Source organism: Talaromyces stipitatus, genomic scaffold (genome assembly GCF_000003125.1).
Source record: "Talaromyces stipitatus ATCC 10500 scf_1105507295541 genomic scaffold, whole genome shotgun sequence".
Taxonomy (NCBI): domain Eukaryota; kingdom Fungi; phylum Ascomycota; class Eurotiomycetes; order Eurotiales; family Trichocomaceae; genus Talaromyces; species Talaromyces stipitatus.
Window position 1 is genome coordinate 2,705,190 of NW_002990115.1, and position 16,225 is coordinate 2,721,414.

General features: G+C 46.8%; 6 protein-coding genes across 6 annotated transcripts, besides 3 other annotated features; 4 read left to right on the forward strand and 2 right to left on the reverse strand.

The window, feature by feature from the left end:
* Positions 1-213: 213 nt before the first annotated feature.
* Positions 214-4,492, forward strand: TSTA_033230 (tRNA-specific adenosine deaminase, putative; the record flags this gene model as incomplete). The annotated part of the gene is made up of 5 exons (XM_002480465.1): positions 214-364; positions 497-539; positions 594-1,819; positions 2,113-4,401; positions 4,428-4,492. 5 exons carry the CDS (start codon positions 214-216, stop codon positions 4,490-4,492), a joined length of 3,774 nt encoding a protein of 1,257 aa, XP_002480510.1.
* An 89-nt stretch (positions 4,493-4,581) lies between these two features.
* Positions 4,582-6,170, reverse strand: TSTA_033240 (glucan 1,3-beta-glucosidase precursor, putative; the record flags this gene model as incomplete). Its single annotated transcript, XM_002480466.1, has 2 exons — positions 4,582-5,953; positions 6,010-6,170. 2 exons carry the CDS (start codon positions 6,168-6,170, stop codon positions 4,582-4,584), a joined length of 1,533 nt encoding a protein of 510 aa, XP_002480511.1.
* A 725-nt stretch (positions 6,171-6,895) lies between these two features.
* Positions 6,896-7,567: a mobile genetic element.
* TSTA_033250 (uncharacterized protein) lies at positions 7,401-8,844 on the forward strand (the record flags this gene model as incomplete). The annotated part of the gene is made up of 4 exons (XM_002480467.1): positions 7,401-7,466; positions 7,547-8,134; positions 8,189-8,250; positions 8,352-8,844. The coding sequence occupies 4 exons, from the start codon at positions 7,401-7,403 to the stop codon at positions 8,842-8,844; spliced, it is 1,209 nt and encodes a 402-aa protein (XP_002480512.1).
* Positions 7,745-8,149: a mobile genetic element.
* Positions 8,551-8,838: a mobile genetic element.
* Positions 8,845-9,220: 376 nt separating the features above from the next.
* TSTA_033260 (protein phosphatase) lies at positions 9,221-11,669 on the forward strand (the record flags this gene model as incomplete). Its single annotated transcript, XM_002480468.1, has 3 exons — positions 9,221-9,244; positions 9,316-9,804; positions 9,865-11,669. The coding sequence occupies 3 exons, from the start codon at positions 9,221-9,223 to the stop codon at positions 11,611-11,613; spliced, it is 2,262 nt and encodes a 753-aa protein (XP_002480513.1). The 3' UTR covers positions 11,614-11,669.
* A 289-nt stretch (positions 11,670-11,958) lies between these two features.
* Positions 11,959-13,296, forward strand: TSTA_033270 (40S ribosomal protein S3; the record flags this gene model as incomplete). Its single annotated transcript, XM_002480469.1, has 3 exons — positions 11,959-12,112; positions 12,291-12,604; positions 12,716-13,296. The coding sequence occupies 3 exons, from the start codon at positions 11,959-11,961 to the stop codon at positions 13,046-13,048; spliced, it is 801 nt and encodes a 266-aa protein (XP_002480514.1). The 3' UTR covers positions 13,049-13,296.
* A 203-nt stretch (positions 13,297-13,499) lies between these two features.
* TSTA_033280 (phenylalanyl-tRNA synthetase, beta subunit) lies at positions 13,500-15,827 on the reverse strand (the record flags this gene model as incomplete). Its single annotated transcript, XM_002480470.1, has 9 exons — positions 13,500-13,728; positions 13,786-14,594; positions 14,652-14,893; positions 14,954-15,220; positions 15,277-15,406; positions 15,464-15,528; positions 15,588-15,607; positions 15,666-15,706; positions 15,775-15,827. 9 exons carry the CDS (start codon positions 15,825-15,827, stop codon positions 13,565-13,567), a joined length of 1,791 nt encoding a protein of 596 aa, XP_002480515.1. The 3' UTR covers positions 13,500-13,564.
* Positions 15,828-16,225: the final 398 nt, after the last annotated feature.

The following is a 16,225-nucleotide window of genomic DNA, read 5'->3' on the forward strand; positions in this document are numbered from 1 at the left end:
CCAGGACTGAGGATTAGCTTTTAGGGCCTCATCAAGCATATATGCGCTAGTACAGAAGAGGAATAGTAAAAATCTATAGCCAAATATTCTTTTGGATCTCAACACATCCTCACCAATGTAGAGGCTCTCGTGCACTAGGTTGCTAGGGATGATCGCTACGTACTTGGTCTCGATACAATCTATATTTCATTATATACCGCACTAACCAATGTGATGGAGAGAGAGAAACATATCCTCCTCTCAACTCGCATTGCGGCGCTCGTTCATGCCCACTTCGATGCTTTACCTGCACGGTATAAGCCACGGACTCGTGATGATGGATCTAGAGAATGGATTCCAATGAGTGGCTTTGTTGTTGTTCAAGGTACGCTAATGCTGCAATCCGCCATCACTTTGTGAAGTACGGAGCTTCATACTTTTGCAAGCAGACTATTATCTCTATTGGTTTCGGATTATGGCAATTCACTGTGGAGGAGTCAAAACTGACTGAGAGAAGGACAGAACACTCCATCAGAAACGTTGACTTGTGTGGCAATTGCGTACGTGGGCAATCAACCTCAACTCCTTCGTACCAATTATTGATTTATATACAGAACTGGGGCAAGATGTCTCTCCGCATCTCAAATTCCCCTATGTCATGGAATGGTACTCCATGATTGTCATGCTGAAGTTTTGGTTGTCCGGGCTTTGAACTACTGGCTCATTAATGAATGTTCCGCTATCATCCAGCAGGAGCAGCAAGATGCTGCCTCGGGGCGTGATCAGATCAAACCAAAGATACCATTCGTTCGAAGACGAGTGAACACAGCTTCCCATGATATGGATCCTCCATTTGAGATACACCCAGATGTCAAAATCTACATGTATTCAACATGTGCTCCATGTGGTGATTGCAGCATGGAACTTTGCATGGCCGAGCAAGAGGACCCAACGCCCTGGGTTATCTCACCAGCAACTTACGAAAAGGGTGATCAGCCAATTCTTCTAGACGGCAGGGCCCATTTTTCGGTCCTCGGCGTCGTTCGCCGGAAACCGTGTCGAGCAGATGCAGAACCCACTCTCAGCAAATCATGCTCGGATAAATTGGCTCTCCGACAAGTGACTTCACTCCTTTCGTATCCTGCTAATATACAGATTGCGCCCACAAGTAGCGCTTATATTGCTGCGTTGATTCTCCCAGAAGAAGAGATATCTCAAGTGGGATGCGAAAGAGCATTTGGAGGCGGTCCGACAGGTCGAATGAGAGCACTTGTCGGTCAGACTTTCCCAGCAACTGACGCGTCGAACTCAGACATTGACTACCGCTTTCGACCTTTTGAGATACTACCTGTACCCATGGACATAGTAGTGCCTAGGTGGCCGTTCGGAAAGTTCAGATCGGATCTAGCGAATAAAGCAGGGAAGGCTAGTAAGCCCGGCAACATCTCCGCTGTCTGGATCGCATCTCCCTCGTCACTCGAACCCTATCAAGTCTGTCATACGTCACAAACAGAATACAAACCACGAATCAGCCCCGAATCAACAGCGGTTGTCGAATGTATCATCGGCGGCGTAAAGCAAGGCAGTAAGCTAAAATCAATGTCTCTACGGGGGGCATCTGTGCTTTCCAGAGTCAAAATGTGGGACATAGTGCATGAAACCTGCACACGCATCGGCGGTGAAGATTCTCGGTGGCAAGATATTCTCGAATCAAGGAGCTACAGCGACTTGAAGAGAAACCATAGTAGATTCCCTTGGCTAGTAGCCAGGTCGTTGGCCGCAAAGGAGGCTAAAAATGTGCTCAAGCCGTGGATTCCTAACAGTGGAGATGGAGATTGGTGTAGGCAAAACATAATAGCCCTAGCCCAAGAAAATGAGAAGAGAAAACATGCTTGAAAATTCCATGAATACCACACATAGAAACTAAGTTGACGATAAGATAGAAGGCTCCTGCCTCAGGCATCAAACTTTTTTTCGAAGGTAGCGCAGATCCATAAGATAATACCGCAACAACTCTCAATTGTTTTCACCACCTGCTCATTCATCATCCTTTCACTTCATCTTCTTTCTTTTGGTTATTCATGTTTGGCAGGTCATCAAGATATGCAACATTTTCTTTACGACCCTACATAGCACCTTTACCCACAAGGCGGCTTGTAGGAGTGTCGAGTCATTATTCGAACTTTTCATCCATCACTGATAGCGACGGCTCTGTCGATCGACCAGACGATAATAATAAAACATATTCTTCTTCCAACTATAATGATGAAGACCCTCATACTGAGCGATATAGGCGGCACCAAGCGCGACAGCACAAGCTCGATGTTGACGCCTTAGGGAAACCTGGACAGATCCTTGTTCTTCCACTTAAGAAACGCAGACGCCCAAAGGTCAAGCGGCAAAATGACCACAAATCGGACGATACATCTACGAACGATGCCTCACCTGTATCGGCTGATTTGTTTGGAACGCACAAGATTGAAGTTGACAGTTCCAATTATGCAGCCTATCTCGACGAACTCCACGCTCCGTACTCACCTGGCGACACTGTTTCGAGAGAAGAATACCTAGAGCTTCAGGCCAAGATCGAAATTGGATTTACGCTAGGACAGCTGTCAAAATATTATTCTACATTCCCACGACCATCTGCACCATTACGGCCAAAAGAGGACATTGAAGCCACTCCGAATGATAGCGACATGATTAGTGACGGCGAACAGTGGCTGGCCATTGAAAGCACCGACCCGATAATAGATGAAAACGATACATCATTGAATGGGAAACCCTCGAAACCCCGTGAAAACAATAAAGCGAAGCTTAGGAAGGATATACTTGCAGAGCGCATCCTCCGAGATTGTTGGCAGCTTGAAGTACATGACGAGATGGGAAGCTTAAACATACATCTCCCGTCACAGGTCATATCTGTGATCCTTTCGTCGGAACAATATTCGTTGGAGGAATTGGCGCATTCCCATGGAACAAAGATTGAACCCTTCGGCTCGTTGAATTTCATACGTGTCTCTGGCAATCGCAGTGCCTGTGAATCTGTTCGGGAAATTGTCAAGTCGTACGGCGCAGAAATTCGCACGGAATCATTCGAGCAGCCCCTTCTCAATGACAAGTCATGGGTGGTCGACGGTAAACAGGCGAAGAATAGGTTCCTGGAGTCAATAGCCGAGACCTTTGGCGTGTTCATAAATGATCCACGTCGGAGTTCGGTCACCTCTGCGGCATATACTGCGAAGGAAGATGATTTTGTCCGACTCAAGCGAGATCTAGAATTCGCAAACTCCACGCAATCTGCAAACGAGCAAGTCCCATTCTGTACCGACGTGCCGTCCAGCGCCGCTGGCTTCATGAAACGAATCTCAACGAAGCGTAGGCAAGTCATGTCTCTATTGGAAAGAGGAAAGCCGTGGTCGAGATGGGCTATACCGACGTCAATTCAAGACTACAACGAAAATCAACTGCCACCGTTATTCAGCCAGCATAGACCTACTTTCTCATCTGAGATTCTTCAGATACTGAGAGAAAAACCTTCTAACCAAGGCGGACTCGAGGAGAAGTTGTCGGCAACAATCGGTCAATGCCTTTTCCGAACCCCCAACAGCCTGGACAGTCTGACGAAAATTAACGCTACTCAACTGGGCGAACGTTCATTTCCTCGATATTTCCACGGATGGCTTCACCCGAAAGGCGAATCTCTTGTGAAAACGCGTCGTATATTTCCAGGAGACAGGACGCAGATTCGGCTACATCGATTTAGGATGACTCCGTGCAAACCAAATAACCACAAGTTACCTATTCTTGAAGTCGAAATTTCAGTTCCCTGGGTTAATGCTCCGGAAGCCAAATTCCCCTTCTCAGGACCAGAGCTCCTGAGCGTCAAGGCCATTGTGGAAGAGTCTAGTATAGATTATCTCCTCCCCGAGGTCAACTACGATATTCGTTTCACACGTACACTTACCCGCGAGATATTCAATGTGACAGGAACTGAGCAGCCCGAAGCCTTGCGGGTCGCACTCCTATCGTCTCTAAACGAGGTACTCAGCGATCCAAGGAAGCCCTTTCCACCCAGCTGTCATGTCCCAGTCCCGGGACTACCGACTCAGGCTCAAGATTCTTCCAATCGTGCCGAAGTAGGTACCGACACCATAGAAGGAACCTATTGGTTTCCTGGTGTGCAGCAGGCAATAGGAACCATGATACGGACGTACGAATATTCCGGGGAGAGACTCTGCTACAGTCCCAACGTCAAAGGCTCTCTAGATTCGAAGAGTGACCATCTCAATCTTGAGATGTTTGTCAATAGCATGCCTTCGTATTATACACGACTGCAGCGTCGCAACAATGTTGACGAAACTCTTGATCCTGCAAGTGACACTCTGGAGCAGGAATTCCGTGCGTTCTATATGACAGCTTGTCAGTTGGCGATAGAACTGACACAGCACAGTACCCGAAAAAAAACGGGCTGATGAAGGACGACTCTATTGGGCCTTTCTTTTTGACCTGAAGAGGTCAAGTGTATTATTATAAGCTTTGATTCTTCTGTATAATATCTATATTTATTTCTCCATCGACATAACCAAATGACATGGAAATTCATGTATAAATCAGCTTGTCAAAGTCTTTCACACCTTTTCGATATCCGTGCTCCCATTCCCAGGCAAGAGGGCTACTTAACTGTCCAGTCTCGAGCATCCGTTTACCGATCCAAAGCTCCAGAGCTCCGATCTTGTCACCCCCGGCAACCTGGCGGATATTTGGTAGTTTTCCATCCAGTTTACTGCAAAGAAATGCCATGGCATCGTTGAAGCCGAGGTCCCAGCCAAGCTCATAACGCCAGTGCTCAAACTTTGTGCCCGACGATGTTTTATCCCAGTAATTCGAATGCTGCACGAGCGCCCTCGTTCGATGCTGCTCTCTACACTCATTGGCTCTATGACACTTGGACTTGATTTCATCAACAGAAAAAGTCAGACACTTCGGAGGCGTCACAGCACCAGTTTTAACCTGCTGTTTAAAACCCCAATCTCCTCCATCCATCCAGTTCATCTTGAACGTCCAGAACGCCGATCCACTTGTCATGTTCTGCCATTTATCGGTTTGAGCGCGACCAAATTGTTGGGTTAGTGCCTGCCGATGGGCATTATCGACTTTGCTCCATGTTTTCCCATCCATGGTGCAGCTGTATTCGCCTACATATACTGAAAGTGCTGTCTTGCATGATGCAATGTCTCGTTTGTTCTTTGTGATGTCGCCAAGGGAACCTTTGACTCGTTCTATGATTTGCTGTGGTGCTTGGGAGTGATCATGGGCTGCAAAGGTATAGTATTTGTGCGTATCGACGATGACAGGATTTCTGGCATTGTCGAGCTTGTTCTTTTTCATGGCATACTTTATGGCAGTAGGAAGATCCCAGCAGTCGCCGATGTAGATTGGAATCGATGAGTCTATCGTATTGACCATAGCTAGGGCATCGTCATACCACTTGAACACAGCAGAACTTGCGGCTCGAGACGGTTCATTGCAGAGTTCGACACCAATGACGTTTGAGAGTCGATAAGTGACGATTTCCTGTACAATAAACTTGATGCATTCTGTTGCAAGTTTGAGATGACGATCGAACGTCCAAAGTTCAGCCTTACCACTATTTGTTCCGCTGTGCGCGTTTATGTTGGCACCGCCTGGTAGGGCATGGAGGTCTATAAGGACACCGATACCGTGGTCGTAACAGTCGTTGATGATTTTCTTCACTGCTCTCCAGGCTTTTATGTACACCTGCGCTACTTCTCCCTCAAACGGTGTTCCTTTGCAGAACTGGGGACCAAGGCTGAAATGGCCTATTGGCAAGCGGATAGAGTTACACTTTGCGGTATCAGTGAGCCAGATAAGGTCTAATTTAGTGAGAGCAGATTGCCAATGGTGTTCCCACTTTTGCCGTGTGGCCTGGAGGCCATTGCTCTTCAAGGATCTTGATAAGATTCAGTGACCGTTCTGTATGCTTCTTGAGAGATTTGGGATGCATACTGTGTGACGGCTTCTATCTCACTAGATCCCTTAGAATCCTTCTCAAACATCCTTGGATGGAGCCATTTCTCCAGGACGAAGATGGAGCCGAGGTTTGTACCATGTTGGTAACGGTAGCGGAAGATATCTGTTGCAGTGGGCGGGCTTGGATTTGACTGCATGACTTTGAAGCAATAGTTTTGATATGCCTAAGAAGATATATGATGCGCAATCTATTGACATGGTCAGCCTTTTAAAGCATTCTCTATAGCGGTGGCAGTGAGCTGTGACGAACTATCAGACAACCCTTAATCCATGTACTCCGGTCAGTTGCCTGCCACTAAGCCAGAGTCTGAGTTGCAATGTTACAAATTGGATAAATGAATAATATCGATATACTATGAACAACTTCCAAAACCAGCAGAATTTGTCTTTAAATGAAATTTATTGATTCATATCAAATCTAAGGCATCAAGGCCAAAGCTGATCAGGTGGCCTGTGCGCCATGGTTGGATCTGACGCAGCCGACAGACTGTCGTGTTAGGAGGGGTAACAGAAGTTGAGAAACGAAAGTATTATGGCTAATTATAGCGAAACTCTGCATGACAATGATTTCTTTGACGTGAATACATCTTCTTCTCTTCTTTTGAGCGCCGTTAACACCAAAGCTGATGTGGACTCTATCTCAACGGGTCGTTCTATACCAATCCCAAGACTATCCTCTTCCATCCACAAGCATTACCGTACCGCAACGAAAGAGGAAAGATTCGGACCAAAAAACATTATTTCTGTAGATATTGCCCTCCTCAAGATCAAAAGGGGCACCATGCGTCAACCCAGGGGCTGCAACGTCTACGGAGACACCATGAGATTCAATGGAGCCCGGAAGAGAGTAGTATTCGTACGACGGCGAGAAATCTCGGAGAGAATTCAGTTCAGGAGCTGTATGGAAAGTTTTTAACAAAGGCAGAAGTTCAGGGCCTTGAGAGGTGAGGTGCTAAGGCGGGCGGTACAGCAAGATGCTGTGAAACGAACACTTTTGAAACTTACTATCGTACGACGTCTTCCATTCTCCTGCGTAGAATGGCCAGAATTTCATGCTTTCGTTAAAGCATTAAATTGAGAATCGCCCTCGTTTATCCCCATTCATCATTCAACAATAACAGAGTGGGTCGCTGAACACTTCGTCCAAAGCCAGGATACTGTGCGGAAAGTACTTCAATCTGCAAAGACAAACATCCATCTTGCTCTTGACATTTGGACTTCTCCGAGTCATTCCCTTCTTCTCGGAATATGTGCCAGCTTTGTCGACATCCAGGATAAATATCAGAACCCTCTGATTGCCCTTCGTACAGTACATAGTCAAAGTGGAGCAGATCAGTGGGAGGCACTTCGTCCGGTTCTAATTGAGTATGGAATTGAAACGAAAATTGGAACCCTCGTTGGAGATAATGCCAGATCAAATGACGTTCTCTGTCGTATGATAGGCCAATGGCTCAGCCTCGAGCTTAAGATTACGTGAACCGCAACGCATCAAAGAATTCACTGTCAAGGACAGGTCATCAATCTCATCGTTCAGGCCTTTCTGTTCAGTTCAGAAGGGGATGGAAAGCTCATGGAGTTATACGATAAAGAAGATGAGGAACAGGAAGGAGAGGAGGCTGAGGAAGAAGCCTTACAATCAATACCACTACCAGGAAAGTCGAAAGACAAGAGGAAGAAGAAAAATGAGGAACCTGACGAAAGAGGCAAAAACATTCGAGATATCATGGGACCAATGGGAAAACTCCACAACAACGTTGTCCACATCCGCAAGTCTGCTAATCGTACAACATGGTTCAAAGATCGTGCTGGTAAAATCATTCCTCTTGACAACCGTACGAGTTGGAAAAGCTGGTTTGCCATGTTAAGTGTGGCTCTAGAGGATAAAGTCAAGGCTGGGCTTCAACTTTACGTTGAGCATTACCAAGATGATGTCTCAAAAGATGATATCCTTACAACAAGTGAATGGGTACAACTCCGGTCAATTCATGATTTCCTTCAATTTTTTCATGAAGCAACCCTGTATCTTCAGGGAGATCACACAACGTTGGAAAGGGTTTTAGAATCAATTGACATTCTTCAGAGTATAATACAAACCACATTGGTAAGTCGTACGATACTTTTAACTGTGTTTCTTTAACTAATTCTTTCTTTATAGGAGACAGCCAGTAAGGCTAAAGACGAGTTTATGGCTCCTCAGCTCCAGCGTGCCCAGGAAAAGTGCGCACCTACGTCCAGAGATTAGATGCTTCTCCATACTATCTAGCAGCGCGCATTCCCAATCCACAATGCCGGACAGCTTTTTTAAAGGACGGGAACAGGAATATCACCACCGAAGGAGAAAAGAAGCTCTACATCGTACGGAAGCTCTGGGAGAGATTCCGCGACAGAATACCATTTTCAGCTGTACTGTACGAGTCTGAAAGTGTAGGCAAGCATGCTCTCCAGCCAGAGGAAAATCTTTCTGTCTTCCATAAAACTCGCCGGATGCACATTTTGAAGCGAATTCGTCCGCGGTACCAGGACGAGTTCGATATCTATGTTGGTGAGAACCCAGTTATACTGGAAAATGATACAACAGCCATTCAATGGTGGAGTCGGCCTATTTTGCATGGAGGATATCCACGGCTCTCACAGCTTGCAATCGAAGTTCTCTCGATACCCGGAATGAGTGGCAAGCCAGAAAGAGTTATTTCAGGTTATCATCGTCGTGTCCCATGGGATCGTACGAAGGCTAGTGTACGACTGCTTGAAGCATCAGAATGCGTAAAGGACTGGGTTGCGCAAGGAATTCTAGTAGATACTCTTCTATAATCTTTTTATGGCATAACTAATAATATATAGTATAATATCATGGATCCCTTTTTATCCATTTTAGTATTTATGAACTTGCTGAAAAGCATAGCAGTTGGTAAAAGGATTTTAGGAGAGATCCAATCGATGTAAATATCTGCCAAGAGATTTTTTGGGGCTGTCGGGTCTGTCAACCGCAGGTCTGTCTGACGTAGCGCAGAGATCCGGTGCAGCCTTTGACACTTCATCGTTACTACAAGCCACATCCCATGCCAATCTGAACACCTTTTCATGCATTCCCAGTAACGTACAGTGCCGAGTTTCACCACTACTCCACAGCTCTGTCGTCGCTGTCTTTAGCACACACAACATGAGGATTCAGTAACGACCGCTGAGCATGGACAGGACACGAGTGGCCAAGGTTGGTTCTCTATATTTTAGAAGCCTGGTCTTGTAACAACTGATTCCAAAGCTGACTTTTCTCTCTTCTAGGTTGAAGATGTCACCCTTGCACGAAGGGGTGAGCAAGTTACAGGCACTCTACACTTGACTCCTCATCACCTTATTTTCTCTCATACCCCGCATGTCTCTGAGGAAGCCCTGGCATCAGGCACTCCCATCCGTCCAAGGGAACTCTGGATCACATACCCTATAATATCATTCTGCACGCTCCGTACAGCGCCGACCGTTTCTAGACAACCCTCCTCAGTCCGCCTACGCTGTCGTGATTTCACGTTTGTTTGCTTCTACTTCGCCAGCGAGACCAAGGCGCGCGATGTGTACGACACATTAAAGCAGTGGACTTGCAAGATTGGGCGAGTTGAGAAGCTATATGCTTTTACATATCAGCCGCCCCCTCCCGAGCAAGGACTCAATGGATGGCAGTTGTATGATGCTCGCAAGGAATGGAACAGGCAGGGAGTGGGAAGGGAAGGAAGTAATGCGAACTGGCGCATATCGACTATAAATGCCGACTATTCTGTATGGTCCCTGACTCCGTTTGATATTGTTCCATCGTCCTGCAGGTTACTGACAGATTAGTTTTCTCCCACCTATCCGGCTTTACTAGTTGTCCCGTCCAACATATCCGATAACACTCTCAACTATGCAGGGAGATATCGCTCAAGGGCACGAATACCCGTGCTTACATACCTCCATCCAGTGAATAATTGCTCAATTACGAGAAGCTCGCAACCTTTAGTGGGAGTGCGACAGAACCGAAGTATCCAAGACGAGAAGTTGCTGGCTGCTATATTCTCTACGTCTCAGACAGACAGGCCCCTGGCTGGATTCACGCCTCCGTCTTTTGAGCAAGATTCCACCAATTCAAGTTGGGAAGAGGGCGCTTCTATACAAAGCCAAGAATTCGACTTGACAAATGCCGAAGAGTTGGAGGACGAAGTTGTCTCTGCCGCTCGCGGGGCTACGCAGGAGAAACCATCAGTGTATGGCGCTCAGCAGCGTAACCTGATTGTCGACGCTAGACCGACTGTAAACGCCTTTGCAATGCAAGCCGTGGGACTCGGATCTGAGAATATGGACAATTACAAGTTTGCCACGAAAGCTTATTTGGGGATTGACAATATCCACGTGATGAGGGATTCGTTGAATAAGGTGGTCGAGGCATTGAAGGAGTCTGATGTTACACCATTAGGTCCGAACAGGGAACTACTTGCGAAAAGCAATTGGCTGAAATATATCTCGGTGATTCTGGATGGTGCTAGTCTTATTGCTCGCCAGGTCGGACTGCAGCACTCTCACGTTCTCATCCATTGCTCGGATGGATGGGATCGCACGAGTCAGCTTAGCGCTCTCAGTCAAATTTGTCTCGATCCTTATTACCGTACCTTAGAAGGATTCATGGTACTGGTTGAAAAAGATTGGCTCTCATTTGGTCACATGTTCCGCCATCGAGCCGGTCTCCTCAACAGTGAAAAGTGGTTCCAGATCGAGAATGAGAGAATCGGTGGAGATACAAACCGATCCTTTGGTGAAACTAGTGAGCCACGAAAGGCTCTGGAGAATGCTTTTCTCAGCGCTAAAAACTTCTTCAACCAAAAGAACAACAGTCGAGACTCCCTTGCTGACGATGATGGCGAGGGATCGAACTATGACACTGACAGTCCGCTTCGAAAAACCAGCTCAACACCCCGGTCAACAGTCAGCGAAAAGGAGACGACCAAGGTCAAAGAAACCAGTCCTGTTTTCCACCAATTTCTTGATGCGACATACCAACTTCTTTACCAATACCCACATCGATTTGAGTTTAATGAGCGCTTCCTGCGCAGGCTTTTGTACCATCTCTACTCGTGCCAATACGGGACTTTTCTCTACAACAGTGAGAAAGAACGAGTAGACTGCAACGCAAAGACGAGAACGAGAAGTGTCTGGGACTATTTTCTGGCTCGCAGGGAGCAGTTTATCAACCCAATTTATGATCCTTTGGTCGATGATAAGCAGCGCGCCCATGAACGACTTATCTTTCCTCGCATAGATGAAGTTCGCTGGTGGAATGAGGCCTTTGGACGCACAGATGCTGAAATGAATGGTACTCGAACGACCTCAAACACGGCCTTCCCCCATCGCTCTGGTCAGACAACGGGTAGAAACAGTCCTGTGCTTGCCGGTGTTGAGACCACAGATACGACTATAGGCGATGTTCCTCCTAGTAAGCCAATACCGGCTGGCATTTCGAATCTCACTACAGAGCTGTCGAATATGAGTATCCCGAAGTTCAGTCAGAGTGCCGACAAAAGCGCCAGAAAGGAGATGGAGCTCGAGATGCAGTAGACTCAGTACTTACAAATAACTATTGAATGAATAAATCAACAAGCCATCTTCTCTCGTCCTGATAATAATAGATGGAAAACGCGCTATCCTCTTTAAAGCATAGAGCTCCAATTATGGTTAGTGCCAGAATTGTGGATCCAAGCGCACCAATCAACAGTTCCAACACAAGCGAGACAAACCCCAAGCCCTATCCTCAAAAATTCCCCCACTAAACCTCTAATATCATCAAATCTTAGCGGACCGAGAATCTTTACTCACCTTTCTTCGGAGTCCTCACGCCAAACCGCCCACCCACCCTCCGATACACCCTCGATCTTTTCGAACAGATTCGACAAGACTGCAATCATGGCTGCTACACAGGGTGCTATTTCTAAGCGTCGCAAGTTCGTCGCTGACGGCGTTTTCTACGCCGAATTGAACGAGTTCTTCCAGCGCGAACTTGCTGAGGAGGGTTACTCTGGCGTCGAAGTCCGTGTCACTCCCACTGTGACCGATATCAGTACGTTTACTTCCTTGTTCGGATTTTTTTTGGGGAGAAGCAGAAAGATATGTAATGGGGTCAATTGGAGGAGAAAAAGAAGAGGAATGAGGGAGAGAAAAAGGCTGGAATGGGAAGGAAATTAAGACGAAATATCGAATTGAATGCTGATGGTCGATTTTTTTTCCTTTCTACACAGTTATTCGCGCCACCCACACCCAAGAGGTTCTTGGTGAACAAGGTCGCCGCATCCGTGAGCTCACCTCCCTCATTCAGAAGCGATTCAAGTTCCCCGAGAACTCCGTCTCTCTCTATGCCGCCAAGGTCCAGAACCGTGGTCTTTCCGCCGTCGCTCAGTGCGAGTCCCTCCGCTACAAGCTCCTCAACGGTCTTGCTGTCCGAAGAGCCTGCTATGGTGTCCTCCGTTTCATCATGGAGAGCGGTGCTAAGGGTTGCGAGGTTGTCGTTTCTGGCAAGCTCCGTGCTGCTCGTGCCAAGTCTATGAAGTTCACTGTACGTCCTTGTCTATTCATATTTTCAAGTTTGTTCCGTATCAGGAGATATCTGCATTTAAATGGAAAAAGACCCAACATGGTCATAACAATCGCTGACACCCATCTACAGGACGGTTTCATGATCCACTCCGGTCAACCCGCCAAAGAATTCATTGACAGCGCCACCCGTCACGTCCTCCTCCGCCAAGGCGTCCTCGGTATCAAGGTCAAGATCATGCGCGGATCCGACCCCGAGGGCAAGTCTGGCCCTCAAAAGACCCTCCCCGACGCCGTCACCATCATTGAGCCCAAGGAAGAACAACCCATCCTCCAGCCCGTCAGCCAGGACTACGGTGCCAAGGCTCTCGCTGCCCAGCAACTCGCTGAACAGCAACGATTGGCAGAGCAGCAGGAGGCTGAAGGTCAAGAAGGTGCTGCACCAGCGGAATACGCTCAGGAGTAAATTAGTTAATTCTCTCTTTTCGTGTTGTTTGGTGTTTGTCTCCTTTTCTTTGTTTCCTTAACGAATTTATTTTCGTCATGTTCTCATATGAGGGCTCCGCATGTCGTATCATGTCTTTTTCTTGGCTTCTGCCTCCTCGAATGCCCGACATAAAATGACTCCCCTATCACTCACTCTTCGATTACCTATATCCTTAGATACAAAAAAGTTTGAGAAAATGACATGAATGACCAACCAACTTTTATATGAATCATTGTGGATGTCAGGAAGCCATTGACTTCAAGATGTAGGATGTACATAGACTGAATTCTTGCTCCACCAAAAAATTTAGAGGTTGCAAAGCCGGTCTGGAAATTGAATCATGAAAATCATAAGCATAAATTTTGGAATATGAATCCATGATTCAAAATTTGGGCATTCCTACATAGAATCTAACAACATTTTGCATTCATTCATCATCTAGATTTCTGCTTTTAATCCCTTTTCTTTTCAGTTATACCCGATAACATCCATGCGTTACAAGAAAGCCTCAATGTTTATCTCAAGGGTGCTCACAGGTAGTTTGAGCTCGTAATTTTCCAAGACGGTGGGATGAAGAATACCGAAAGAACCAATGACCTGTTCCTTTCCGCCAATGTTGACGTGGACTGAGGCGGCGTGGCCAGGGAAATAAGTGGGATCTGACAACGACCCTGTTAGCAAACTTTGATTACTACCACCAGAAATATACAACTTACCATCTAGTTCTTCGATCCAGTAGCGAGACTCACTCACAGCTGTGTTCTCTAACCCTTCCTCGCCAGTAATGAATGCACTCTTCAGCATAGCCATCACACGATCCAATAAGCCATGTACAACTTCGAAGCCGCTGGTCTTGCCGTACCAGGCTGCAGCGAAATGTCTCTCATTTCGGCTTTTACGCTCAAGAGACAAGTCTTTGAAAGCCACATCGCTGACCTCGAAAATCTTCATGGGAACGGTATGATACCTATTCTCCTTGAGGGTCTTCAATAGACCTGGAAGCAAGCTGGTTCGGACAACCTGAAATTCAAGTGTCTTAGGGTTAGCAAGCTTAACTGCGGTGTTGCCATTGTCCTTGCGATTCAGCCATGCAAAGTTCTCGTCGTGTGAGCATAGGATCAACGGCAGCACTTCAGACCAGCCAGCCATTGCCGCCTCCAAACGAATGATATCCGTAAGTTTGTTGACTGGTAGAGGCTGAGCAATAGTGCCTGACTTGCTGGGGAAGCTGCGTGGCAGCTCATTAAATCCATATGCAATAGCAACATCTTCCATGATGTCCACTTGATGTAGAATATCCGCCCTGGTTGGAGGGATATCGACGTCAATGAGATTGCTGGATGTCTTCGAAGGACGCGCTTTGTACGCCATTTTCGTCAATAGTTTAGATACCTCTTCAGCGGATAGGTTCAGGTCACAGCATTGATTGATGTACGAAAGCTCGGCTTGTGTAGTGCGCGCTGAGATATCAGGCGTCACTCTGGTTTCACCATTGTGCTCCGAGATAATTTCAACGGGCTCGATCCTGCAATTTCGTGTGAGACTCCGCAAACACTTTGGTAAATATGATCAATCGACTCACGTGAAAGGTTCGGAAGTGTACAGAGAGAACATGGTGACCATAATCTTGTTGACAATCTCCAATTTCGTCTTATCCAGGGCAGTAATCTCAATGAAGACATTCTTTGTGTCCAATGTGATCTTGGAATGATCTCCGTTGATAATAGGGGGTAGAGAGCAGACAACGCGATTCGAATCATAAATCACGGGATACACAGGCGAATCCCGGATAATGTGGAGGTATCGGCCCAGATGTCTATCTTTCTATAAGTCGAACAGAACAGTTAGTGACTAGTTCCCACATAGGTTCGAACATCCTCTTACATCGTAGAAAGCCATGAGTTCCTCGCCATTCATTTCCTTTGTCTGGTTCAAGGGAGTGAAACGGATATCCTTCGGTGGGAGAGCTTCGTACGTGAACGGGCCTTTGATGGTGTCTAGATCGTGAGTACCGATAGAGACGAGCGTCCGTTGACGAGCAATATTTTGATGTAACTTGTCTTGCAAACCAATGAAAGATTGGTATCTAGCTTCGTCGAAAGTCACATTCCGCAAAATGGCACCCGATACGTAAGGTCTTATTTTGGTTGTCTGCCACGAAATCCAGAATTAGGCCGAGACTCTTCTAAGGAATGAGATATGCTCACATCTTCCTTGACAATAATTTTCTCCAGTTGTCCGCTTGCAGGTTGCACTAATCGATAGTTGGGGAATGGCTTACGACCCAAGAAAACGTTGAGCATCAATGCAATACCCTCGAAGCAAAGCAGATCATATCTAAGCTTCTATCAGTATACCACCGAGCGTGTTTCTACTCGATTCCACTGAACGCACCTGTTGGCGGGTATGTCAATCTTGAGTTGCGGGGGTTCATTGTCGGGTCGTTCTTGGTTGGTGGTCTTGAGAGGTATTAACGAGACATCTCGCACCGGAAGTTGTGATAGCGTAGAGAACTTACATCTTCGTCGAGCTCAATTCCTTGGAACAGAATGTCAGCATGTTGGTCTTCATAGTTAAAGATCGGGTTGAGTCATACCAAACTCGAAACATAGCTCGTCGAACTCTTCTGTAGTGTAACTGGGGAAGGCAATATGATTAGTATAATATAATCCAAGCAAGAACAAGGCAGCGCAAGTTGAACGAACTCCCGCCCAAGCTCTTTGAAGAGAGCAGCTTTATCCACCGAAACGGTAGGCATGGTTGTGCACTCGAAGCGGCAAGTGGGATGGCAGTGTGAGTCGTGCGGAACTAGAGCTGTAGAGTAACTGGCGACGACCGGGAGGGAACCGATAACGACCAAAAGGCGTATATTTCACTCGCGACGACGAGGCCGAAGCAATTGACAACAGTACTTTTCGTAGCTGGTGGTTTGCTTCCTGGGGAGAAAAGGCTCGGATGACACATAAAATAAAAGTCACCGCCCGTACCAGCCACACCTGACCCCTCGTCTAAAAAAGAAGGAAGGGAAGGTGGTCCCTCACCAGCCACACCTCATCATTGTTCTTGCCTGCGTTGCCCGCCTTTGCCTACCTGCCTTGTCTGCCAACTACCCCGAGCCTCATCTCTCAGCGATTCTCTCCTGGTTATCTCAACTTC